Raw genomic sequence first — 27673 nt, 5'->3', positions numbered from 1 at the left:
GACGCTTTATTACGACGCCTTATTCCGACTTACGGTTACGACGCTTTATTACGACGGACGTCTTATTCCGACTTACGTGGTTGTGCGTCGTAACGCGAACTATGTTCAGCGGCTGACGAATACAGTCCGACTTACGTCGAAATTCGGTTTACGACGCTGCGTAAGAACGGATCAACGTCGTAAGTAGAGGACTACCTGTATATATAGTCAGACATAACAGTAGTCACATATTGGTTGAAACAGAGTAGGTACAGTAAATCAATCAGGTGTATATCAAGCATCAAATAAATATGGTGCCTCCATAAATAGGTGGGCAATAAGAAGTAAATATCAACACAAGAAGAGTTAAGAGATAAGTGCATATGGCAGGTGTTCTGTCTATTCCTGGTGTAACCGTCTCTAAAAGTCAGTAAGGAGGTCCAGACAACTGATCCGTAAAGATAGACTTTTATTGCCAGCAAGATGCAGCTAAGACAAGGGCTTAGTACAACTGCATGCCACGCCCCCTCAGGAGCAAACCTTTATGCACTTTACAACTCTTATCTTTCACACATGCGTTCTGGTTTTTGCTGAGCAAACAATTTACAAACTGCTGAACAAGCATTAGCTAGCGTGGTCCTCTAGTAGGTGTAGCTTATGATCAGGCTATTGTTTCGTCATTTAATTAATGTGTTAGACATTTTACAGCGGCGTTCGTATTAATACAATACAAATTATTATTCCAAAATGGAGTTACGTTACGCTAAATGTTAGTGCGTAACTGCGTCATTACGCATTACGTGTTATTTGCGTTGCAAACATTAGTACGTCCAAAATGGCTGTGCGTTTCACTGCTGGCGTGGTTAGTCGGAAGACTTTCAGTTGAACTTCTTTGGAGGTTCACGAAATTGAACTCCTTCATTCCCCCCTTTGATACTTCAACTTCAGACGGAAGGCAGAAGTATCACTCTTATCTGGGAAGTAACTGAAACGACAAACAAGAATTAATACTGGTTGCATTAGGAATGAGCCCTAAGATGTTGCCAGGTCGTTGGTTGTTTCACGGGTTTGAGACGGGTGGACCCTATTGGTGTCACCCCCCTTTGTAGCCCGACTTACCCTGGCTAACAAAGTGGCTCATTATGTTAATTACTGTAAGTTACATTATAGGTTAGAGGTAAGGTGTTCATTATCAGAATCAATGTCAGAATCATCGCTGGGGTCGGAGTCAGATGAATCAGATGAAGGAAATGTGGAGACAGAAACATATTTATTTATCATCATCACGTGGGCAGCTGCTCGTCTGTCAGCAATATTTTCAATCATGGATCGTAGATTTCTGAAAATAAGAGGTAAACATAGAGGAAATAGAATACAGGTTAGAATTAAAAACAAGAAAGGAATGAAGAGTTCTTTTAGCCCTGGAATCGATGTAAGCCAGTTTGGCAGGGAGGCTGTCCAATCAAGAACTCCGGTCCACGTCTGTACAGGAACATGGGCTAATCGGACCATTCGATCAGTGATCTCTTCAATGACCTTACTTTTGTCATCGACCTGTAAACAGCAATTGGAAAGATTAAATTTCCCACACACACCTCCTTCCTGAGCTAGGAGGTAGTCCAGAGCTAAACGATTTTGGTAAACAGCTGTTATAATTTTGGTGTTCTGTTTGGCTAGGATGTTGAGAGCCAAGGCAGAATCATTAGTCAGGAGTTCCAGGACCGCTTGCAGACGGATAATACGGTTTAGCATATAAATGGGGGTTCTATATCCATAAGAACCATCTTCAGCCCATGTGGCAGGGCCATAGTATTGTACAATTCTTTCAGGAGGCCACTCCTGGTCTTTCCAGTCTCCAATTGAAACTTTAGGAGTTCTTCGACGTTTGTTTGGTCGCATGGGACTGTACACAGGGACTCCTAGCGTTTCTCCAGCAGTGATTGGAAGCAGGAAGAAACTTGGTCGGATTGTTGCTAAGAAGCATGTGCCATACCAGTGTGTTGGTAGTTGTTCATAAGCCCTTCGCCCACACACAAAATAGTATTCATCTGGGGCGGCGAAGGTGGTGGTTGGCACGCCTGCAGCAGTCCACGTCTTGTTCAAAGTTAATTCAGTCCAGAAGGTAGTTGGCATGGTAGAATTTTCAGTCTGCCACCATGTATGGTTGGTTAGATTAGCAGTGAGAACTCCAGTACATGGGGAATTTCCAACGGATATAGTATAGATACGTGAATGTTGCCGAGATATACATCGTCTGCCAATCACATCAGTCTGGAGAGCCCATTCATATGGATGAGTTTTCCGGTTATAGGTTACGGTTGTATTCAGTGCATCGAGATCAGATTGGAATATTTCTTTGGCTTCCCAAGGCCATTGCTCTCCTGTATTCGTTCCTCCACATACAAAACAGTTTTTGACTTCCAGAGAGAGAGCTATGTTCTCAGCCAAGTTTATAAACATGTTCTTTGCTTGATGGGAAATTGTGTGTTTCTTCAATTCCTCGGTCACATGAGATATCTCATCAAAGAAAGATTGATAACCAACTACAGTGGTCTGGTGGATAATGGGATGGGGTTTGTCTCTCCGCTGTGTGATGGTAATGTAAGTCATTGGGTCCTTCCCAGTTCCGTCGATACCGAATCCCCAAGTATCTTGCCAGGGGGACCCTTCGCTTCTTATCGGCCATTGTAGAGACACAATGTTACCAGTGACTTCAGTCAGCATGCCTATTCCGTGGCAACCGTGATAACCTCCTCCAGTGTAGTCGCAAACCAGGGCCCATCCAGATAGAGTGAGGTCCCCTACACACGGCGACCAGCTAGATGGATTGACTGCTCGATTGTAAGGACAGAGGTACTTATGGCTGTACACATAGGAATCTTTCCAGGCTTGAGACCCACAATTAAGTGCATTGGGGTGTTTATCAATTGCTTCACAGGCATCAAAGGTTATTGTGACACTAGATCCTCCTCCCATAAGGATTTTAGTCGAGTTGATATAGTACAAGATTCCCTTTCCTTCTGGGATAATGCTAGATGTATAGCTCTTTGGTAAACCTGCAGTGAGGGTAATATTGTAGTACTTAGGAGTGGTTGGTGTATGACAGATGACTTTGTTACCCTCTAGACATCAATGGAATGACTGATATCCTTGAGTAGTATTTAGGGCACATGCAGGTTGTGTGGCACAGGAAGGAGGAGGTTGAGATTGGTGGATGATTGTAGATACAACTTGAAATCCATCTTGAGTTGTAGTACGGATTAATTTGATACATTCTGTACAGTTCTTGCTTAGTGGTAGAAGAAGGGATGCAGTTGATGAACAGGAGATGAATAGTGAAATCTGTAGAATGCTTGACAGTTGAAGGTAGAAGTTAGAGGCTGTGTAGATCTTTGAAGTAGATATCTGGCACATTGCTTTGTAATGAGGACAGTTGGATTCATAAGTTATTGAGTCTGAAAGGAAGGAAAGAAATGGACACGTTAATATTCTTTAGCAGTTACTGAAGTGTTTTACTCAGGACTAACACTGCACCTGCCTTGGGTGAATCTCAATTTGTGGTCCCCAATCCTGGAGACTTGCCAATTGGAGGCAGCTGGTTTAAGGCGTGTCCAATGAATCCATGAAGGGCATCCAGAGACTTTAACAGCTGTGGGAGTGGTTAATAACACAGTGTATGGCCCCTTCCATCGAGGTTTGAGGAAGTCAGACTCATCCCAGTCCTTTATCCACACAGAACTTCCGACTTGGAATGGATGAATTGGTGTTAGCAAAACTAACGGTTCAGTATCGCAAGTATAATTCTGGATGGCAATGACTGTGTTGTATAGCCCCTTGAGTTGGTTACTGAGAGACATTTCCCCTTGTATCTGCAATGATTCAGGAAAAGATGGAAGGGTTGGAGGTCTTGCATACATCATTTCATAGGGCGTTAGACCAGACTTTCTTGGACTACATCGGACATGTAGCAAAGCTAATGGTAGGATGTCTGGCCATTTAGTCTTCGTTTCTTGGCATCTGTTAGCTCGTTCAACTGCTCCGCTGCTCTGAGGTCTCCAAGCGCAGTGCAGGTGCCACCTGACACCCAAAATTCGACTCAGTCGTTGTGTAACTTCGCTGGTAAAAGCTGGTCCATTGTCTGAATTTATTTGTCTCGGTAATCCGTAGCGTGGTAAAATTTGGTGGAGAAGCAAAGACACCACCTCCTTAGCGGTTTCAGTTCGTGTAGGTATAGCTTCGATCCATCCTGTATAAGTGCAGACAGCTACTAGCATTGCTTTATATCCTTTTGAAGGAGTCATATGGGTGAAGTCGATTTGGCAAACTTGAAACGGCGTGGTTCCTCGTAGGATATGTCCAGGGGCAGGACCAGGTCCATTTCTAGGATTGTTTCTTGCACAGGTGACACATTGATTGGTAGCATATTTAGTTAACTGAGTGATTCTGTTGATGTAATATGTTTTTGCCAATAGGTTTGCTAGGGCGTCTTGACCAAGATGGGTTTTGTTGTGGGCTTCCTTGACAATAGTCCAAGCTAATGCGTCGGGTATCCACACTCGATCATCTTGCACAATCCACCAACCATTCTGCTGATGGAATTGTTCAGTTTGTGACCAGTCATTTTCTTCTGCAGAATAAACAGGGACTTCGGCTGGGAATTGTAGAAGTGGGCAAGTCTTAGCTTGGGTGCGTGTTATCTGTGTACGCGCTGCTTCTTTCGCTGTCTTGTCTGCCCATTGGTTTCCTTTTGCGATTGGATCTGATTTTCCTGTGTGAGCTTTACAATGCATAACAGCCACCTTTTTTGGTGCCCAGACGGCATTCAGCAATTGATGTATTTCAGATGCATTAGTGAGTTGCTTTCCTTCAGCAGTTAGGAATCCTCGCTCCTTATACAAGGCTCCATGTACTTGGATGGTAAGGAAAGCGTACTTTGAGTCAGTATAGATGTTAACAACTTTTCCCTCTGCCAACTGTAGAGCTCTGGTGAGAGCGATTAATTCAGCTTTTTGCGCCAATGTCCCTGGGGGTAAAGGCTCGGCTTCGATGACGTCATCTTCAGATACCACGGCATAACCAGCGACCCGACATCCATTCAGAACCTGGCTACTCCCATCAGTGAATAAAGTCCAAGCTCCCTGCCAGGGTTGGTCGTGCAGATCGGGTCGGCTGGAATGTACTGTAGACATGATTTCTTCACACTTATGAGTGACTGGAGTGGGGGTTGGGAGCAAAGTTGCAGGATTCAAATTTTTACTGTCTTGTATTTGAATTTCGGGAGTTTCACATAACAAAGCTTGATACTTTACAAGACGTGAATTAGTCATCCATTTTGGTCCATGAGTTTCCAGCAATCCTTGAATAGTGTGGGGAGTCGTTACATTCAGAGTTTGACCAAAAGTTAATTTGACTGCTTCCGGAATTAATAAGCATGCAGCCGCAATGCTTCGAAGACACCCGGGCCATCCTTTTGCAACATTGTCCATTCCTTTTGACAGGTATGCAACAGGACGCTCCCATGAGCCTAAAGTTTGAGTCAATACCCCAATGGCCATTCCTTTCTTCTCATCGACGAATAGATGAAATGGTTTCATCACATCTGGTAATCCGAGAGCAGGTGGTTCAATCAAGGCATTCTTTAATTGGTATAAGTGTTTATAATTTCTGGACTCAAAGCCAGGGCAACAAGAACACTTTGACTCAGCAAAAGATTTTAAAATATAATTTATTCAGCTGTTTTAAAAGAGAGTCCAAGACAAGTGTTCCTGGGAGATGCGATATAAATGCCCTCTATCTGTAATAACTAGCATCTCAATGAATATATGACATGCCCTGACTTATATAATCAAAATACAACACTACCGAAGTTTCCAGAATGAATGACGTGACTGCCCAAAGACTTCTTTACAAAGATACATTATGCTGTTGTCATGACAATCTATCATGTATAGGAAATGCTTGTGAGGACCTCCCTCAACTAAGAATTCTTCTAACCCTGTTCATCCTCCCACCATAAAAGTTCCTTTATCACCCTGGCTTTGATGCACTTTGTTCTTCTGTTCTTCTCTTGATATTCTTTGTTGTGTAAACACATAGCAAGTCTGTGGTTTCAATAGGAAACTCAGCATGAATTCCGTTTTCTGGAGCCAGGAGTTAATTAAAACTGTACCCTCAGGGGCATCTTCATTTACCTGGCTCCTGTCCGTTGAAATAGGCATCTGCAAGACAAAAGCCTGCATCCTGGTTTCCTGCAAAACAAGTTTCCCTGTATTATGAAGTAAATGTTGCCATTCTTCCTGTTGGTGCCAGTAGTATACCTGCTCAGGGACATTCTGCAAGTCATGCTCAGAAAGACACTCAGAGTTCATTCACCTCTGACAGGCCACAGTACAGCAGAGGCGTCTGGGTATTTTTGGTTGTCTTAATCAGACATATTCTTCATTTCCCTCTATGGGACACCTTTAATGGACAGGTGTCACATCAACCAGTCTTCGATGATGAGCCATGACAAAGGAACTTAAAAGTGTATCCTAACCCCTAACCTTGGTATTTATCAGGTGTAGTGCATAGGTGTGTGTCCCTCTAGATTCCTAATTAATATGAATGATACTCCCACAAGCATTCACTAGTTAATCAAACAATAACATCAAAACTAATTTTCACTAGGTAGCTATTAGCTCTATAATGGAGCTATACAGATACCTGCATTATAAAAAGGCCCTACTTCATAATAACATAATCACATATGTTATCTTTCAGAATCAAGTAAGTACATAATAGTGGTATAACATGTAAAGATAAGTACACAGAGAGACTAGTATGAAAGTACTATGTTTCTCATATAATACTAGATATCTTGGGCAAATCTTTTCAAGGAGTACTCTGATTATGAACAACTACCCAGGATAATATTCATTAAAATGGCAAGCAGGGATATAATCAATGCACCTTACCAGAAAAGTAAAGGAACCAATAGAATAGAAGAAACAAGAATCAATAGAAGAACTCATACTGTGTTGTGCATACATGTTATAAAGGTGTTGCAAAGCATAAGACATATTCTAGTCATATGCTGTAGTGATGGAAGATCAAATACAAAGGCATATGCATGATAGGCAAAGGCATAGCAAAAGTCTGAAACATCATACTAATTCTGTAGGGTAGTTATAGTGCTATCCAGTATTATGACAACAACCCGTAGCAGTGAAAGCTCTCACTGTATGGACAGTCCTAATTCGCTTGTGGCAGTCATATGTCCAAGAGATAATACAGCTGTGGATGGCAAGGGTTCTAAACCAATTTCAGTCAAGGGGTATTAATTATTAAGGTAGATGATGGCTAGTAATACTGCTTCGTCTTCAGATACTTCTAGGGGAAATGGGGCTAATACCCTTCTTAAATGATGGTAAGCCTAAGTGTAATTGGGAATAATCATAAAAACAAGTAAAAGCTGACACTATGAGAAAGTCTTTAGCTTATTATGTAATCTAAAACAAACTAATGTACTTTGCAGAATTGATAGACCATCAGTGTGAGTCTTTGAACAGGGAAAGGAAGGAATGTAATACAAATCGAAGACAGAACTAAGAAAAATGATATCTTCCCCTTTGGAATCCTAAATAGAAACCAACTAGCTTATAAGTCACAGATAGAGTTTATAGTGAAAGGGCCAAGATAAGAAGAAAAGAACAATAAGCAATTAATATGCTGAAAGATATAGTAATAGAATGTTGCAGATCCCTATAGCAGAGCTCCTCATGTGTAAGGTATGTATTTCTTTCAAGGAGAACAATCTCATAATAAGCATCACAGGCTACACTAGTAAGAAATCTTTGTGAAAGAGAGTGAAACAGTCATTAGGTAAAATCTAGTAAATAGTGGCATAGTAAAAAGATATTCAAAGAAGGGTTCAGCAAAGACATTAGAATAAAAAATAGAATATTGAAATATTAAAGATCAGCAAAGTGATTACCCTAAGTGCAAGCTGCAAAACAAAAGAATAGGAATAGCTTATAACTTAGGCTAGTGTGGAAGAGAAATATAAAGAGATCTCCCTCTTGAACCCTAAATTATCATATTAAAATCACACTGAGACACAGCACCCTCTATGTGATCAAAGCAGCTTCCATAGATAAAGATAGAAAAACCTAGTACATATGCATTTAGCTGATTCAGCATATAAGTATTATAAAGTCTAAGACTGGAAAATACTACTTAACTTAGAACATACAAACTAATAAAAACAGCATCACTTCAAATAATATCATTAACTTGAACACCTAAGTGCTGACAGAGAATGAAAGAACCGAAATTCTGCATAAAGTCATTCCCACAGAACAAAGAAAAAAGCAAAAATCAGGTATAAATTGTAAGCCTTGCAGTCCATATAATATATAAGAACATCTGTGACCAAGAATAATTTCTGCATTCAGTGCATATATAGTTCTTTTAGTAGGATTCAGTGATGATGTCAGGGCAGAATCTCTTAGCTCCTTAGATTAGATGCATGTGTATGAAGTCAAACCTAAATAAAAGTGCAACAAAGCCGATTAAGTAGTAAGAAAATACTTTTATGTCACGTACTCCCTATATTTAATTTGCCAAATCATCCCCACATTATTTCAAAACATCATGCAATGGTCCAGACCACAAACATAAATACTCAGACTGTACATTAAAACATATATGTCACAGCACTGACCACATAATGCATTCATTCATTCATTCCTCAGTTTACACATGTAACATAGAACAGACAACATGACAAACGTTTGAGCTCAAAAAGAAAAAAAAGTACTTTAAAAATATAAAAGAATTGGATCGATCCACAAAAGAAAACAAAAACTCAGGATTAAAAGTAGAATAGATCTATTAAAAATGAAAAAGGAATCAAACTGGAAAAAACTAATCTTCATCTCCCATAGAACAGAGACAGATGCGCTTTGTGCTTTGGTACCCTGGAAAGAAATCTAATATATAACAGTTAATATAATGATTAAAATGAAATTTAAAAATGACATTACAGGTTCCTTAAAAGTCAAACTACTGTTATACCTTAATTCAGAAAAAAACAGTCATAAAGCTACTTTCCTTTCTATGATGGTTCACCTCTAGGAGGCGCTGTTCCCTGTGATAAGAGCTACTTCATTTTACAAATCTAAAACCTTTTTGTTTTCCTATGCTTGTAAACTCCTAACTCGCCTTCTAAAAGAGAAACTTAAAACAGACAACTTTGCACTTAATTAGAAGTCATTTTATTTCCATCCAATATGCATATGTTCCACAAAGTTCTTACTACCAAATCCTGTAAATACCCTAAATAGAAATACAGATCATTTCCAAAAGCACAGACATATCAGCTAGGAGTCTGGAAGTCTGCAAAATAAAAGGATGGCACATACTAATATGCATTAACCAAAAGTTTTTCTTACTGGCACATAAATAGATAATAGGCATTGTTGCTTAACTCTCTGCTGTTCACCGTCTCACAATCTTTCTCCTTTACATATCGTCTAACCAGTCCACAATACAAACGTGCAATACCTGAACTCCCATCAAAACACCTAATTCATTCCCTTACTTCTAAAAGTTAGCATCTAATGAGGTATAATCAAAACTGAGAAATATCTATCATCCTTACGGGCCGCATAAAGGTCATGCATATTAGTGCCGTCCGTTCATTTCTGACCTGTGTTTAATTTAAAATAAATCATATCTTCACACAATTAAATGCAACTGACTTACATCTTTTCTCTACTTTTTACCCAAAACATTCTAAATTTCCCAGCACACAGCCTTCTGCATATTCATTCGTACCTACCAGCATCATCATAAAAATAAATCTCTTCCCTCTTTAACATTACGTCATCTCTCATCCCTAATATTCACTTTCCCCATACTTTCAACACAAATTTCTGTTTTCACATTAAACAGATCAATTCATTAGTCCCTCTTCTATCACCTTTGCACTCAGTCCTATAACATACTCAAACCTCTTACCTCAGCAGAACTGTAAAATCCATTTTAAAAGTGACTCACTCCCAGGTTTTTTTTTTTTCTTTCGTCTCAAACACATTCCTAAGGGGGGGTTTCACCTCCTCTCCCACCAAACAACTGTTACACTCAATGAATAGGTTAATGAATTGATAAAGCACTTAAACAGATCATTTCATTAAAATGGAGTTGCTCTCTTGTGCTATATATATATATTTGTTCCTTCCTATCTCTCTGCCTATACCCCTGACCCAGAAAAAAACAATACATCCCTCTCCAATGATAAATCAAAGCTGATTATGAATGGCTTTAAAAATCACAGTTTCATGCTTTCGTTCTTACCAAATGAAATGAAACACACTGCACATAGTGCTAAAATCTCTTCACAATAAACTCTCGTTAATCACACAATTCTAAAAACTTAGATGCAAATATGAGCATCTCTGCATTAATGGTGGGAAATAAAACCAAAAACTAAGAGAAACAGATAAGTATAAGAAAAAATGTGTGAAGCTTGCTGGGCTGGTTATTCTTCTTCTATGTTTACAGTGAACATAAGAGTCCTTGTGGCCAGCCATGGCTACATCATTCAGCCCTGTACCTTGAGGGGGAGGGGGGAGAAGCAAAACAGCATAAAACTGAAAAAATTCATTTCTCTGGTTAATGATACCCTAACAGCAATCACGCGTTAACTCCAAAGCAAACTTAAATATGAACTGATAAAAATAAATCTCATAGACTAAAATAAACTGGATGCATTTATGTACCTCTGATCACAGACAGCTGTAAACTATAATATCCAGCCATCTAGTTTTAAAAGCACCGTATTTGTTTTTGTTTAACAACTAAACTTTGGTAAAAATCCACTAACGAAAAACACCTTATCATACTAATTATACCTTTCAACTTACCAAATTTAACTTATTCCCTCTTTCTCCTTCTGAATCTACACAATCACCACTGCTCTACTCAGAAGCTCCCCAGGGGTAAATTGAAACTGCTGCCGAGCCCAAAGCCATGCGGTCTGAGGACAAAAGACCACAGACTGACTAGTGCTGGCTACCCCTCTGGTTTTTCAACTGTTCAATCTGAAACATTTTGCAAAAAGTATTCTAATCCCGATGTAACACTCAATCTATATACACTGTACAACAAATAAAATAAAAACATTGATACTTACAGATTTTTCCTTTTTTTTTTTTTTTTTTTTTCTTCGTTACTTACTCACAAAATGGATCCTACAACTTAAAACTGCATTCAACATCTCCGGGAAACCCTCCAGTCTACCTGGGATAGTCACTATCTTTGAATGAAAAGCCAAATTCAACCATTCAAGAACCTAGTATACTTTTGTCCACCAAAAGTAATACTACAGCTTATTAATAATTAATAATCATAATAACAACAGCTATTAAAGTCCCATCTGGGGTGCCAAAATGTTTATAATTTCTGGACTCAAAGCCAGGGCAACAAGAACACTTTGACTCAGGAAAAAGATTTTAAAATATAATTTATTCAGCTGTTTTAAAAGAGAGTCCAAGACAAGTGTTCCTGGGAGATGCGATATAAATGCCCTCTATCTGTAATAACTAGCATCTCAATGAATATATGACATGCCCTGACTTATATAATCAAAATACAACACTACCGAAGTTTCCAGAATGAATGACGTGACTGCCCAAAGACTTCTTTACAAAGATACATTATGCTGTTGTCATGACAATCTATCATGTATAGGAAATGCTTGTGAGGACCTCCCTCAACTAAGAATTCTTCTAACCCTGTTCATCCTCCCACCATAAAAGTTCCTTTATCACCCTGGCTTTGATGCACTTTGTTCTTCTGTTCTTCTCTTGATATTCTTTGTTGTGTAAACACATAGCATGTCTGTGGTTTCAATAGGAAACTCAGCATGAATTCCGTTTTCTGGAGCCAGGACTTAATTAAAACTGTACCCTCAGGGGCATCTTCATTTACCTGGCTCCTGTCCGTTGAAATAGGCATCTGCAAGACAAAAGCCTGCATCCTGGTTTCCTGCAAAACAAGTTTCCCTGTATTATGAAGTAAATGTTGCCATTCTTCCTGTTGGTGCCAGTAGTATACCTGCTCAGGGACATTCTGCAAGTCATGCTCAGAAAGACACTCCGAGTTCATTCACCTCTGACAGGCCACAGTACAGCAGAGGCGTCTGGGTATTTTTGGTTGTCTTAATCAGACATATTCTTCAGTAAGCTGGCTAGTTCGCATCCTTCCCATTGAAAAGGTTGAGACTCGGGTTCTTTACCCCGCAACTTATCGTACAGGGGTTGAGCAATGACTGCATAGTTAGCAATCCACAGCCCACAGTATCCTGCAGCTCCAAGGAACGCTCGGAGCTCTTTCTTGCAAGTGGGTACAGGTTGACCTCTTATTGAACTGGTACGAGAGATTCCAAGACAACGAGTGCCTCCACGGATTTGGAAGCCTAAATACTCTACTTCCAATTCACAGATTTGCGCTTTCTTTTTACTTGCACGATATCCTTTTGCGTACAATGTCTTTAGCAGCTGAAGAGTGGATACTGCACATTCGAGATACGTCTCTTGAAACAACAGAAGGTCATCCACATATTGTATTACTGGCCCATACTTAACTTGATACATCTTCAAGTCTTTTGCCAGTTGCTCACCGAACAGCGTAGGTGAGTGCCTAAACCCTTGAGGCAAACGAGTCCATGTATACTGCTGCTTTATTCCAGTTTGTGCATTTTCCCATGTGAAAGCAAAAATCTTTTGACATTCCTCCGCTACCGGAACGGAGAAGAAGGCATCTTTTAGATCAATGACACTGTACCACTTGGATGCAGGGGAAACTTGAGCTAGGATTGAATATGGATTTGGTACGAGGGCTACTAGATCTGCTACTTGACTATTTACTTTCCTTAAGTCTTGTACTGGTCGATAGTCATTAGAGCCAGGTTTCTTTACAGGCAACAAAGGGGTATTCCAAGCAGATCGGATTCGCCGAAGAATGCCCAAATCAAACAGTCTCTGCAGATGTATCTCGATTCCTTGCTTGGTCATATACGGAATGGGGTACTGAGGTTGATTGATCACCTGTGCATCCTGTTTCATCTCAATCCAAATAGGAGTAGCATTGATGGCTATTCCTCCCGGGTTCTGTTCGGCCCACACTTTAGGCACACTATCCATTAGCTGTCTACGCTTTTCGTTGAGGACGGTGTTATCTCCATATCGGTGCGCAGGGATGTGCTCAACTATGGGGCGATGTAGTCTCCATTCCTCTTGGAGTGGGCAAATGAGAGAGATTGGGTTATCAGCGAAGAATGCTTTAATTTCTCCGGTAGGTTCGAATTGCAAATTGGCTCTTAGTTTACAAAGAAGGTCTCTCCCTATGAGAGGTACTGGACATCCCGGGACATAGAGGAACTGGTGGGACACTAATTGTCCCCCTACTCGAACCTGTCGCTTTTGGAGAAAAGGAGCGATGAGTGGCTTTCCAGAGGCTCCAACAATGGAGATATTCTTTGAAGTGGGCGTGGTGATAGCGGTGGTCATTACTGATCTTTGCGCTCCGGTGTCTAACAGTCCTTTAAACGTTTCAGTCCCTACTTTTATTTCCACCAAAGGATCCAGGGGAAGGTATCCTCTGTCTAGTCATGTTTCACTGTCTTCGCCGGAAGTTTCACCTACAGCCATCTGCCATTCAGCTTCCTTAGGTTTGGACGGAGTATATCCTTCCTGCTTCACTTGCAGGGATTCCGGGCACTCAGACTTCCAGTGTCCTTCTTGTCTACAGAATGCGCATTGATTGGCTCCCAACGGCATCCTTCCACCTCTAAACGATCCTCCTCTACTCGCTCGTCCTCTAGGCGGCCCCCTCGCGGGCGACCTGCCTCTTCCTCTTGGTCCAGGATATCCTTGGTAGTGCCTGGACGAACTTCCGAAATTAGTTTCTTCCAGCGCTGCGGCTAACAAACTGACACTTTCTCTTAACTTCCTACTTTCTTTCTTTTCCTTCTTGTCTCCGTCTGGTTCTCGGTTTACATAAACTTTGTCGGCCATGGCTTTTAGTTGGCTGATAGACATTCCCTCAAATCCTTCTTGCTTCTGTAACTTCCGGCGAATGTCGGGACAGGATTGTCCGACGAAGCTCATCACTATGATGGACTGATTTTTGGAGTCTTCTGGATCAAAAGGACTGTATTGCCGATATGCATCCATCAACCGCTCCAAAAAGATTCCGGGGGTCTCATCTCTCCATTGCACCACGTCTTGGATTTTTCCCATGTTCACGACCTTCTTCTTTCCTTTCTTTAAAGCTTCAAGGAAAGCGGTTTGATACGCAGCGATGCGTTCACGCCCTGCTGCGGTCTGGAAATCCCAGTTGGGATCGGCAACCGGGGCTAGTTCTCTCACTGACTCATCTGGATTACCATCTGACCCAGCTCCTAGCCGAGCTGCCTCTTCCAGATTTAATTGTATTTGTCGGCGCTCTTCGGTGGTGAAAAGGATGGAGGCTAGATGTCGAATGTCAGCCCAGTTGGGGTTATGGGCTGCAAAAATTCCTCTTAGGAAATCTATCATCTGATCTGGCTTATCAGCGTAAGAGGGGCCAAGCTGCTTCCAGTTAAAAAGATCACTGGATGTAAAAGGTATGTAAGTAAATAATTTTATCGTTTGCGTAGTGCGGTATTCATTTTCTTCAGTCGGAACCACGGGAACTACAGTGGTCGTTTCCCTAATTGGTAGTTGCAAACTTGCGGCTTGGGTTTTACTGCGAGTGCCGCTTGCTACGGACGACTCGCCGCCGTCTTCAACTTTTGCTGCAGCCGCTTCCCGTACTTCGGGAATCGGTACTATTCTAGGTTCGGCTTGTGCACTGGTAGGGGCTGAGGGATCTGGTGGCGCATCATACAATTGAGGGCAGCTAGGGGCATACGGTGGCGGCAGGAGATGTTCCGCATCGGACAGCACTGCGGGCGGCAGGGGTTTAATTTTTTTTTCTTGAGTCTGTGGATTCCCTTGCACTACAAACATGGCCGCCGCAGATGACGCATGATCCTTTATTCCCAAGATGGCCGCCCTTCCCTTTCTCTTCCGGCTTGGAGACTTCCGGTCTCCCATCTTGTGCGCTTGCGCCACCATTACGAGGGCGGCTCCCTCCACTAACTTCTTTGCCCATGACGGAGGATTCTCAATAACTGCAATCCAAGCAGTTATGTATGGCTTATCCTCAGGACAACCCGGATTCCCTTCTTGCATAACTATGTTCAGGACCCTTGTGGCTGTTTGGAAATTGAAAGTTCCTTCCGGAGGCCAATTTACACACAAACTGGGCCACCTATGGGTGCATCGCTGAATCATTCCGGGTTTCGTACATTTACGTCCGTCGAACACTTCACTATAGTGTTTCGTCATGACTTTTAGTGGAGTTGAATAGCCCCCTCCCATTAGGATAGAATCACAGACAAAGGAGGGAAGGGAAGACGGATAGGTAAGGAGTCCGTATCCGCCAGACACAAAAGGGTCACAATTGCCCCGACTAGAACGCGGTCGCCCGGTCTAGAACTGCGAGGCCATTCACTCTCTTTCACACAACGAGAAACCTATTCCCGCTATTGTACACTTCACTTATAATTTCCCTTTTTATGCGCGTGGCTTTCGGAACAAAATTCCTACTAAAACACTGCGCGGGGTGTGATCAAAGCCCCCTCGGTCCTCTTGGGGTGGACCGGTTATTTGTTACTCTTATCTATTCTTCACTTTTCCCACCATTCCCATAATACTCGCCTGCAGGGGTCTTCCGGTCGTCACGAAAGCCTTCTTCCCGGATCACCAGCCCAGAGGTCTCAGAAGAATTTCTGTGGAACGCTCCCCTCAGAAACCTGATCGCTGAACTCAGTGGTGGCCACTCACCAGGTACGTCTGGGGGATCGCTCCGCCACCAAACTGTAACCGTCTGTTTTTAATCAGTAAGGAGGTCCAGACAACTGATCCGCAAAGATAGACTTTTATTGCTAGCAAGATGCAGCTAAGACAAAGGCTCAGTACAACTGCATGCCACGCCCCCTTAGGAGCAAACTTTTATGCACTTTACAATTCTTATCTTTTGCACATGCGTTCTGGTTTTGCTGAACAATCATTTTACAAACTGCTGAACAAGCAATAGCTAGCGTGGTCTCTAGTAGGTGTAGCTTATGATCAGACTATTGTTTCGTCATTTAATTGACGGGTTAGACATTTGCGACGGCGTTCGTATTAATACAATACAAAATATGAATCCAAAATGGAGTCACGTTCACTAAACGTTAGTGCGTAAGTACGTCATTACGTGTTAGGGTTCATTTGCGTTGCAAATGTTAGTAAATCAAGATGGCTGTGCGTTTCACTGCAGCATGATTAGACATAGTTCTTCAGATCTTCTCGTACAGCGATAGTCCATAAAATTGAACTCCTTCATTCCCCCCTTTGATACTTCAACTTCGGTAAGAAGGCGTAAGTATCACCTTCATATGTGAAGTAACTGAAATGACAAGAAAATAATTAGTACCATAATACTGAGTAAGGCCCTAAATTGTTAGCCAGGTCGATGGTGTCTTCACCGGTTTGAGACGGATGGGCCCTATTGGCTCCACCCCCCTTTGTAGCCGGACTGCACCTGAGCAAACAAGGTGGCCGTATGTTTTAAATTAAAAATTAGTGTCATAGTAAACTGAAGATTCATCTTCTGAGTCCGAAGAATCACTGAAAGGTAATGAAGAAATTGAAGCGTACTGGTTCAGCATTATAATTTGGGCTGCTGCTCGTCGATCAGCGATCTTCTCCATCATAGACGAAAGGCTCCTGAGGAAAAGAGGGAAACACATAGGGAGGAGTGCACAGGATAGTAAGAAAAATAATAAAGGGAATAAAAGTTCTCTGAACCCAGGAATCGATGTAAGCCAGGAAGGTAATGAAGCTGTCCAATCCAAGGCTCCGGACCAGGATTGTACCGGAACATGAGCCAACCGCACCATACGGTCTGTGATTTCTTCGATGACTTTACTCTTATCATCGATCTGCAAACAACAATTGGAAAGGTTAAATTTCCCACATACACCACCTTCCTGAGCAAGGAGGTAATCCAGGGCTAATCGATTCTGGTATACAGCAGTAATTAATTTGGTATTCAGTTTGGCAAAATGTTAAGGGCTAGAGCGGAATCATTGGTGAGGAACTCGAGAACAGCTTGAAGTCTGATGATACGGTTGTTCATGTATACAGGCGTTCTGTATCCAAAAGAACCATCCTCTGCCCATGTTCCTGGACCATAATATTCGATAATCCGTTCGGGTGGCCATTCTTGATCGGACCAGTCTCCGATAGAGACCTTATGTCTTCGTCGCCTACTTGGCTTCATTGGACTATAGACAGGCACCCCTAGCGTTTCTCCTGCTGTGACTGGTAGCAAGAAGAAGCTAGGGCGGATAGTAGCTAGGAAGCAGGTACCGTACCATTGAGGAGGTAGTTGTTCATAAGCACGTTGTCCACATACGAAGTAATAGCCGTCTGGGGCTATGAACGACGTGGTTAATTGGCCAGCTTCTTTCCACGTAGCGTTTAAGGTAGGCTCAGTCCAGAATGGTGTGGGTATTGTCTGGTTTTCTGTTTGCCACCATGATTGAGTGTCGCTGGCAACTGTGAGAACTCCTGTGCATGGTGAGTTGCCGACGGGCACTTTGTACGACTTGGAGAAGTGCCGTGACAAACATTGTCTTCCGATGACATCCGTCTGTAAAGCCCATTCATAAGGATTGTGATTTCGATTATACGTGGTGGATGTGTTCATAGTGTTCAAATCAGCTGTTAGCTTCGTGGACCCTTGGGCCGATCGGAACCAGGAGATGGAATACCTTAGAGAGGTAGGGGCACCGGTTCCAAACGGGAGGCGGCGAAAGCAGGCTCGCGGACTACCGGGAGAAAGACACGAAGGGCCCTATGCGACCAAGGACCAGGAGATGAAGCTGACCCGGTGGGAGAGGTGCTTCGCCCTGGAAGCCGGTACTCCCCCGAGAGGAACTCGTAGGAGTCCGGCCGCTGGGACTTAGGCGGTTCACCCTGGAAGCCGGTGTCCCCCCGGGAGGAGCCCGTAGGAACCCGGCCGCTGGGACTTAGGAGATCCCTATCGATGGAGAAGTAGCTCACCAAGCCCGGGTCAGGTGTCGGAGAATCGCTGTCAGCCGGTCCGCGTCTAGAGCCAGAGAAGTCGTTGTCAGCCAGTCCAAGTCGAGATCCAGAGAAGTATCGTAAGCCAAGCCGAGTCGAGAGCCAGAAGACACCGAAGCCGAACCAGGGTCAGAAGCCAAGAAGAACCACAAGCCAATCCGAAGTCGAAAACCAGAAGATCAAAGTGACGAGCAGGAACACAGCAACTGGGAGCAGGACGAACCTGGGAACCTCGTTGCAAGGCAATGGCTTGGCTGTACTGCAGGGTTTTTATACCCTGCAGCGTCTGACGTCACCCGGGAGCTTCCCCTGCCAATTTCCTGTGCTGGCCCTTTAAAGCCAGCTGAGAGACGCGCGCGTGCGTCTAGGGGGCGGGGCCAGCCGCCGAGGAACGCCGACGGATCGGGAGAGGCCGGGACGCGATGCCAGAGGGCCCTGCAGGCCCGAGTGAGGTCGGGACAGGCCGGGGGCGCAGCGCCCGCGGTCCCTGCAGGCCTGGGAGGCCGGAGCCAGCGACGCTACCGCCGCGGGGTGAGTGTCGGTCCCGGGGGCGCCCCGGGAGCGCAACATCAGCTTGAAAAATCTCCCTGGCCTCCCATGGCCATTGTTCTCCAATATTGGTGCCACCACAGACAAAGCAATTTTGTATTTTCAGAGATAAAGCTATGTTCTCAGCTAAATTGATGAACATATTTTTTGCTTGGTTGGAGATAGCATGCTTTTTCAACTCCTCATTGATTTGAGAAATTTCATCGAAGAAGGACTGATAGCCCACCACAGTGGTTTGATGAATGATAGGGAGCGGCTTTTCTCGTCGCTGAGTGATGGTAAGGTATGTCATGGGATCTCCTCCTGTGCCATCAATTCCAAAACCCCAAGTATCTTGCCATGGGGATCCCTCAGACCGGACTGGCCATTCTAGAGTAATGAGGTTTCCCGCTCCCTTACTTAGTCGACCCATTCCAGGGCATCCTGAATATCCTCCTCCAGTATAGTCACAGACCAGTTTCCATCCGGAAAGTTCTTTATCCCCGGCACACGGTAGCCACCGGGAGGGATTACTGGAACGGTCATAAGGGCAGAGATATTTGTGATTGAAAGTGTAGGCTCTCTTCCATGCTGGAGAACCACAATGTACTGCACTTGGATGTTTGTCGATGGCATCACAGGCATTAAAGTCAATGGAGACAATGGGTGGTCCCCCAATTAGGACCTTTTTTTTGAATTGATGTAGTATAGAATTCCTTTTCCAGCTGGTACGATGTCAGAAGTATAAGCTTTTGGCAATCCGGTGGTGAGTGTTATATTGTAGTACTTGGGTGTGGTAGGCGAATGACAGATGAGCTTGCCGTTAAGGATACATCGATGGAAAGACTGTTGTCCTTGAGTGGTGTTTAAGGCACAAGCAGGCTTTTTTATACATAATGGTGGTGGCTGAGATTGATGAATGATTGTGAATACCAACTGGTACCCGTCTTCAGTTGTAGTGCGGACTTGCTTGATGCATTCTGTACAGTTTTGGCTGAGCGAAGATGGAACTGATGTTGGTACTATAGCTATTAGGATCATTAGTAGCCATAGGATTCTCGGATTATGGCAAAGATGAGCCATAGTTGAGCAGAAATGATGATATAGATGATGCTGATGAACCATTTCCAATCGCTGCTAGAAGGGCATATGATAGTTAGAGCGGTTACCAGGATGGTACTGATAACCCACTTCCAGAGCATTGAGATCATATGCCTTTGATGCCTGCGAGAAAAGAAAGAAACAAACAGATTATTAGTATTTCTGTGACTGCGTTAGTTTCTATAGTAGGTTGACCTTTGCTGTATTTCTAGTAAAGCGCAGGGTGCTGTCACCGGTCTTGGAGATCTGCCAAGTTTCGGTGGCTGGTTTGACTCGTGTCCAGTGGATCCAGGTGGGACAACCGGATACTTTGAGAGCGGTGGGTGTGGTTAACAGCACAGTGAATGGTCCCTTCCATCGAGGTTTAAGGAAGTCTGATTCGTCCCATTCCTTGATCCACACAGAGTCGTCCACCTGGAATTTATGGATAGGATTGATTAAGATTAATGGCTCTGTCTCACAGGTATATTTGCGAATTGCTTCCACAGTATTGTAGAGTCCTTTCATTTGGTTGCTGAGTGACATTTCCCCTTGGACTTGTAAGGATTCGGGGAAAGAGGGCAACGGTGGCGGTCTTGCGTACATCATTTCATAAGGGGTTAGTCCTGATTGTCGTGGAGTGCATCTGATGTTAAGCAATGCCAATGGTAGCATTTTGGGCCATTTGGTTCTTGTTTCTTGACATAGCTTAGCTAATTGACTTTTTAAAGTTCTGTTAGCTCGTTCAACAGTCCCACTACTTTGAGGTCTCCATGTGCAATGGAGATGCCATTTGAGGCCCAAAATTTTGGTGAGGTGTTGAGTTGCTTCGCTGGTAAAAGCTGGGCCGTTGTCTGAGTTGATCTGCCTTGGTAAGCCATATCGTGGTAAGATTTGGTTCAATAATAGGGAAACGACTTCCTTTGCAGTTTCTGTTCGTGTAGGCACAGCTTCAATCCATCCGGTGTAGGTGCATACTGCTACCAACATGGCTTTGTAACCTTGTGCAGGGGTCATGTGGGTGAAATCAATTTGACAGACTTGAAATGGTATAGTTCCCCTTAGAACGTGTCCCGGTGCAGGACCAGGTCCATTACGAGGATTATTTCTTGCACACGTAACACATTGATTAATTGCATGTTTAGTCAATTGTGTGATTCGGTTTATATAGTATGTTTTTGCCAGTAGTTTTGCCAATGAATCACGTCCCAGGTGTGTATGACAGTGTGCTTCTCTTACTATTGTCCACGCAATAGTATCAGGTATCCATATCCGTCCGTCTGATATGATCCACCACCCATTCTGTTGATGGAAATTTTCAGCTTTTGCCCAGTCGTTTTCTTCGGCTGAGTAGGTGGGTACTTCAGTTGGAAACTGCAAGAGGGGACATATGGTCATTTTTGTTTGATAAGGGTCTTGGGCTCCTGCTTTGGCGGCAGAATCAGCTTTCTGGTTTCCCCTTGCGATAGGATCAGATTTTCCAGTGTGTGCTTTGCAATGCATTACGGCCACTTTGTGTGGTAGCCATACGGACTTTAACAGTTCATGGATCTCTGGCGCATTTGCCAATTGTTTTCCTTCGGCATTGAGAAACCCTCGTTCCTTGTACAATGCTCCGTGTACTTGGATGGTTAAGAAGGCATATTTAGAGTCTGTATAAATATTTACAGTTTTCCCTTCTGCCAACTGAAGAGCTCGAGTAAGGGCAATTAATTCAGCTTTTTGTGCAGACGTTCCTGAAGGCAAGGGTCCAGCTTCAATGATATCATCTTCAGTTACTACTGCATAGCCAGTCACTCGTACTCCATCCTTTACCTGACTACTTCCATCTGTAAATAAGGTCCATGCGCCTTGCCAAGGCTGATCTCTTAAGTCAGGTCGACTGGAGTGTACTGTAGCCATGACTTCTTCACAATCATGGCTTACTGGTTCAGGTGCTGGCATTAGAGTGGCTGGGTTTAAGTTTTTACTGTCTTGTATTTGAATTTCAGGAGTTTCACATAGTAAGGCTTGGTACTTTACAAGACGTGAGTTGGTCATCCACTTTGGTCCATGGGTTTCGAGCAGTCCCTGAATCGTATGAGGAGTTGTTACTTGCAAAGTTTGTCCAAATGTCAACTTGACTGCTTCTGGAATTAGTATGCATGCAGCCGCGATGCTTCGAAGACAACCCGGCCATCCTTTGGCAACATTGTCCATTCCTTTTGACAGATAGGCAACAGGTCTTTCCCATGATCCGAAGATTTGAGTTAGGACCCCAATGGCCATTCCTTTTTTCTCATCTACAAACAGATGAAATGGTTTAGTTACGTCAGGTAGCCCCAGGGCAGGGGGTGAGATCAGGGCTTCTTTTAGTTGCTGTAAGTGTACCAGTTCATGTCCTTCCCACTGGAAGGGTTGAGATTCTGCTTCTTTACCCCGCAGCTTGTCGTATAGGGGTTGGGCAATAACTGCATAGTTAGCAATCCAAAGCCGGCAGTATCCAGTAGCTCCCAGAAATGCTCGCAGTTCTTTTTTGCAGGTTGGTGTAGGCTGATGTCTTATCGAATTTGTACGAGAGATTCCAAGGCATCGAGTGCCTTCACGGATTCGGAAACCCAAGTACTCTACTTCTAATTCACAGATTTGGGCTTTCTTTTTGCTTGCCCGGTACCCTTTTGAATACAATGTCTGTAACAGGTGAAGGGTAGCTTTCGCACAGTCAAGATATGTGTCTCTGAACAACAGTAAGTCATCAACGTATTGTATTACTGGCCCATATTTTTTCTGGTAAGTTTTCAAATCTTTTGCCAGCTGTTCCCCGAAAAGCGTGGGAGAATGTTTGAATCCTTGAGGCAACCGAGTCCAGGTGTACTGTTGTTTTATTCCAGTGTGTGCATTTTCCCATGTGAAGGCAAAGATCTTCTGACATTCTTCTGCTACCGGAACGGAGAAGAAAGCATCTTTGAGATCAATTACACTGTACCACTTTGATGTGGGGTTGACTTGAGCTAGAATGGAGTAAGGGTTGGGTACCAGGGCCACCAAGTCCGCCACTTGGCTATTTACCTTTCGTAGGTCTTGTACAGGTCGATAGTCATTAGTACCAGGTTTCTTTACTGGTAGCAAGGGAGTGTTCCAGGCAGACCGGACTTGTCGCAGAATACCTAAGTCAAATAGTCTTTGTAGATGTACTTGTATTCCCTGCCTGGCCACGTAGGGAATAGGATATTGGGCTTGGTTAATGACTTGTGCATTCTCTTTCAGTTCTATCCAGACTGGGTCAGCCTCGGTTGCCAGTCCTCCTGGATTGTTTTCAGACCATACTGAAGGTACGCTATCCATCAGGTACCTTCGTTTTACATTGAGAGGGGTATCTTCCTCATATCGGTGCTCGATGGTTCGTTCGACTATGGGAAGATGTAGTCTCCATTCCTCCTGAAGAGGGCAAATAAGGGAAACAGGGTTGTCTGCAAAGGAAGCTTTGATTTCACCATTTGATTCAAACTGTAGAGTGGCCCTTAATTTGCAAAGGAGATCTCTACCAATTAGTGGGACTGGACATCCAGGGACATAGAGGAATCGGTGGGATACTAATTGTCCTCCCACTCGAACCTGTCGATTCTGAAGAATAGGGGCTGCCAGTGGTTTCCCGGAGGCCCCTACAATGGAGATGCTTTGTGCTGTGGGAATAGCGATTGCAGTAGTCATGACAGATCGTTGTGCTCCAGAATCTAGTAATCCTTTGAAGGTTTTAGACCCAACCTTTATTTCCACCAACGGATCGGAGGGCAGGGCTTCCTTGTTTAGTCATGAGTTTCGCCCGATATCGTCACTAGACTCATCTGACAATTCGTCCAACGCCATTTGCCATTCAGTTTCTTGAGATTTTGAGGGTTTTGAACCGTTCCCTCCTTCGTCCTCCCGTGGTTTTTCAGGGCAATCAGCCTTCCAATGTCCTTCTTGTTTACAATATGCACATTGATTGACCCCTATAGGCGCTCTTCCTCCTCTGAACGATCCGCCCCTTCCTGATCTTCCTCTCTGCCATGCCTTCTGTGGCGGGTTGCCTCTTCCTCTCTGCCCAGGGTATCCTCGATACTTCCTGGCTTGCTCTCCGAAATTAGTTTCTTCCATTGCTGCCGCTAACAAGTTAACACTTTCTCTCATCCTTCTGCTACTTTCTTTTTTCTCCTTTTTCTCATCTTCCAGCTCTCTATTTCCATAGACTTTGTCTGCCATAATTTTGAGCTGGCTGATGTTCATTCCTTCAAATCCCTCTGTTTTCTGGATTTTTCGGCGTATATCGGGGCATGACTGTCCTACGAAACTCATGACTATTATGGGGTGGTTCTTTTGATCTTCTGGATCAAAAGGGCTGTATCTGCGATACGCATCCATTAATCGTTCAAGGAAGTCTCCCGGAGTTTCGTCCTTTTTTTGTACTATATCCTGGATTTTAGTCATGTTCATAATTTTCCTTTTTCCCTTCCTTAAGGCTTCTAGGAAGGCTCTCTGATAAGCCGCGATGCGGTCTCGTCCACTGGAAGTTTGGTAGTCCCAGTGAGGGTCTGTTGTCGGAGCAAGTTCCCTTGCGGCGGCATCAGGATCACCGTCTGACCCGGCTCCACTTCTGGCTGCTTCGTCCATGTTTTGTTGTATTTGTCTCCGCTGCTCAGTGGTGAACAGGAAAGAAGCCAGATGGCGGATGTCAGCCCAGTTGGGATTATGTGAGGAGAAAATTCCGTTTAAAAAATCAATCATTTGATCTGGTTTTTCAGCGTAGGAAGGGCCGAGCTGTTTCCAGTTAAAAAGATCGCTTGATGAAAAAGGGACATAGGTATATAGTCTAATAGTCTGTGCAGTTTGGAAAGCATTTTCCTCACTTGGGACCGCAGGTACGACAGTTGCAGTTTCTCTGATTGGGAGTTGGAGACTGGCAGCCGCTTGTGTTCTCCGACGAGTGTGGGCTGAGACAGGAGGTTCCGGTTCGTCCTCTGCCCTTACCGATTCTAACTCTCTTTTCGTTTCCTGTGAAGTACTAGGCAAGGGCTCAGCTTGTTCATAAGAAGGAATCGGTGGCAGATTAAGTAGCGGTGGGTAAAGTGGGATGTAAGGCGGCGGTGCTAGAACTTCTGGTTCATCAATTAATATGGTCTCCGCTGCCGGCAGTGGTTTAATTTTTTTTTCTGTAGTTTCTTCGTCCTTCTGGACTACCAATATGGCCACCTCCGGTGACGTCATGCCGTCTGCGTCCAATATGGCCGACTTCTCCTTTCTTTTCCGGTTTGGTGACTTCCGGTGGCCCGCCTTCTGCATCTGCGCCACCATGATGAGGGCAGCTCCCTCTACTAACTTTTGTGCCCAGGACGGGGGATTGAGAATAACTTCGATCCAGGCATTAATATATGGGATATCTTCAGGAAAACCTGGCTGATCTTCTTTTGTGACTACTATTCGGACTCTAGAGGCCGTAACAAAATCGAAAGTTCCTTTTGGGGGCCAGTTGACGCACAAGCTCGGCCACCGATAGGCACAGCGTTGAATCATACCAGGTTTAGTACAGGTATGTTTGTCAAACACTTCGCTAAAGTGCTCAGTCATAACTTTTAACGGGGTAGACCCTCCCCCACCCATTTAGGATAGAGGCACAGACAAAGAGGGGAAGGGATAGCAGATAGGTAAGGGGTCCGTATCTGCCAGACACAAAAGGGTCACACTTGCCCCGACTAGAACGCGGTCGCCCGGTCTAGAACTGCGAGGCCATTCACTCTCTTTCACACAACAAGAAACCTATTCCCAAGATTTCTTTCTGATTCCCAAAATTCAAAAATTTCCGAAATTCCAATTCAGGTTTTCAGTAACGAGGTCTTCGGAGGGGGAGCCCCTACTAACCACGCTGTGGGGTTTGATCAACGCCCCCTCGATCCATTTTTCAGGATCGGCTGGTAATTTAGCTGTATCTGGTTTCTAATTCAGGTTCCCACGGGTTCTTATTCCCGTGCAGATAAAAGTATACTTGCCTGAAACGTTCTCTCGATCGCGAAGAAAGCCTTCTTTTCGAATCACCAGCCCAGAGGTCTCAAGAAGTTCCTTGTGGAACGGTCCCCTCAGAAACCTGATCGCTGAACTCAGCGGTGGCCACTCACCAAGTAAGTCTGGGGGATCGCTCCGCCACCAAACCACCGGACCAGCTGGGGGGCTAAAATAGCGTCCCCGGCACCTCCTGGCTGAAGCTCGCCAAATGTAACCGTCTGTTTTTAATCAGTAAGGAGGTCCAGACAACTGATCCGCAAAGATAGACTTTTATTGCTAGCAAGATGCAGCTAAGACAAAGGCTCAGTACAACTGCATGCCACGCCCCCTTAGGAGCAAACTTTTATGCACTTTACAATTCTTATCTTTTGCACATGCGTTCTGGTTTTGCTGAACAATCATTTTACAAACTGCTGAACAAGCAATAGCTAGCGTGGTCTCTAGTAGGTGTAGCTTATGATCAGACTATTGTTTCGTCATTTAATTGACGGGTTAGACATTTGCGACGGCGTTCGTATTAATACAATACAAAATATGAATCCAAAATGGAGTCACGTTCACTAAACGTTAGTGCGTAAGTACGTCATTACGTGTTAGGGTTCATTTGCGTTGCAAATGTTAGTAAATCAAGATGGCTGTGCGTTTCACTGCAGCATGATTAGACATAGTTCTTCAGATCTTCTCGTACAGCGATAGTCCATAAAATTGAACTCCTTCAAAACTACTAGACCAGCTGGGGGACTAAAATAGCGTCCCCGGTACCTCCTGGCTGGCTCGCCAAATGTAACCGTCTCTAAAAGTCAGTAAGGAGGTCCAGACAACTGATCCGTAAAGATAGACTTTTATTGCCAGCAAGATGCAGCTAAGACAAGGGCTTAGTACAACTGCATGCCACGCCCCCTCAGGAGCAAACCTTTATGCACTTTACAACTCTTATCTTTCACACATGCGTTCTGGTTTTTGCTGAGCAAACAATTTACAAACTGCTGAACAAGCATTAGCTAGCGTGGTCCTCTAGTAGGTGTAGCTTATGATCAGGCTATTGTTTCGTCATTTAATTGATGTGTTAGACATTTTACAGTGACGTTCGTATTAATACAATACAAATTATTATTCCAAAATGGAGTTACGTTACGCTAAATGTTAGTGCGTAACTGCGTCATTACGCATTACGTGTTATTTGTGTTGCAAACATTAGTACGTCCAAAATGGCTGTGCGTTTCACTACTGGCGTGGTTAGTCGGAAGACTTTCAGTTGAACTTCTTTGGAGGTTCACGAAATTGAACTCCTTCACTGGGAACTCTCTGGATTTGGCCAGGAGACTCCAGGCCTCAGAACTGAAAGTTACCTGGTCCATGCAGGAAGAGAAGAGGAGGAGTGTGGGACTCAGGCCATATGGCTGAAAAAAGGAATAGCATCAACTCTCAGCCAGGTCCCTAAGCAGGAGGTGGAAAGTGTAAAAGAACAATTGACCCCTGCACAGAGGAAGAAGAAACAGCACCAGCCTGGGCCCAATGTGGGGGAAGGAAATTCACTTCAGGCATGGTCCACGACCAGCCCACAGGTTGTGTAGGGTGAACAGTGGTGCATGTTTCTCCCAGAGACTTCATCATGTCTCTTGTGCCAAGTATTTATCATGTTCCAAGCCCAGAGTCTGCTCCCTATTCGGCGTAGTCTGTGACCAGGCCATGGGCTGTGTAGGGCATGCTGCAGCATAGGGATCAAACTGAGTCTGAGACTGCTTTATTCCTTAAGGTGGATCCGGGGAGAGAATCAGCTGCAGAGGGGGGAGTGGGAGACAGGAGCAGCAGGGAACTGCTTTATTCCTTAAGGTGGATCCGGAGAGAGAATCAGCTGCAGAGGGGGGAGT

General features: G+C 44.0%; 2 protein-coding genes across 2 annotated transcripts; both read right to left on the bottom strand.

Moving 5' to 3' along the window:
* Positions 1 to 18595: 18595 nt before the first annotated feature.
* Positions 18596 to 23604, bottom strand: LOC115081965. The gene has a single exon (XM_029586205.1). The coding sequence runs from the start codon at positions 23475 to 23477 to the stop codon at positions 19989 to 19991; it is 3489 nt and encodes a 1162-aa protein (XP_029442065.1). The 5' UTR covers positions 23478 to 23604; the 3' UTR covers positions 18596 to 19988.
* LOC115081966 lies at positions 23558 to 25774 on the bottom strand. The gene has a single exon (XM_029586206.1). The coding sequence runs from the start codon at positions 25401 to 25403 to the stop codon at positions 23577 to 23579; it is 1827 nt and encodes a 608-aa protein (XP_029442066.1). The 5' UTR covers positions 25404 to 25774; the 3' UTR covers positions 23558 to 23576.
* Between the last annotated feature and the right edge of the window lie 1899 nt (positions 25775 to 27673).

The sequence above is a fragment of the Rhinatrema bivittatum genome, unplaced genomic scaffold (assembly GCF_901001135.1).
Source record: "Rhinatrema bivittatum unplaced genomic scaffold, aRhiBiv1.1, whole genome shotgun sequence".
Taxonomy (NCBI): domain Eukaryota; kingdom Metazoa; phylum Chordata; class Amphibia; order Gymnophiona; family Rhinatrematidae; genus Rhinatrema; species Rhinatrema bivittatum.
The sequence above is the reverse complement of the archived record's forward strand: the minus strand, read 5'-3'. Positions and strand labels throughout refer to the sequence as shown.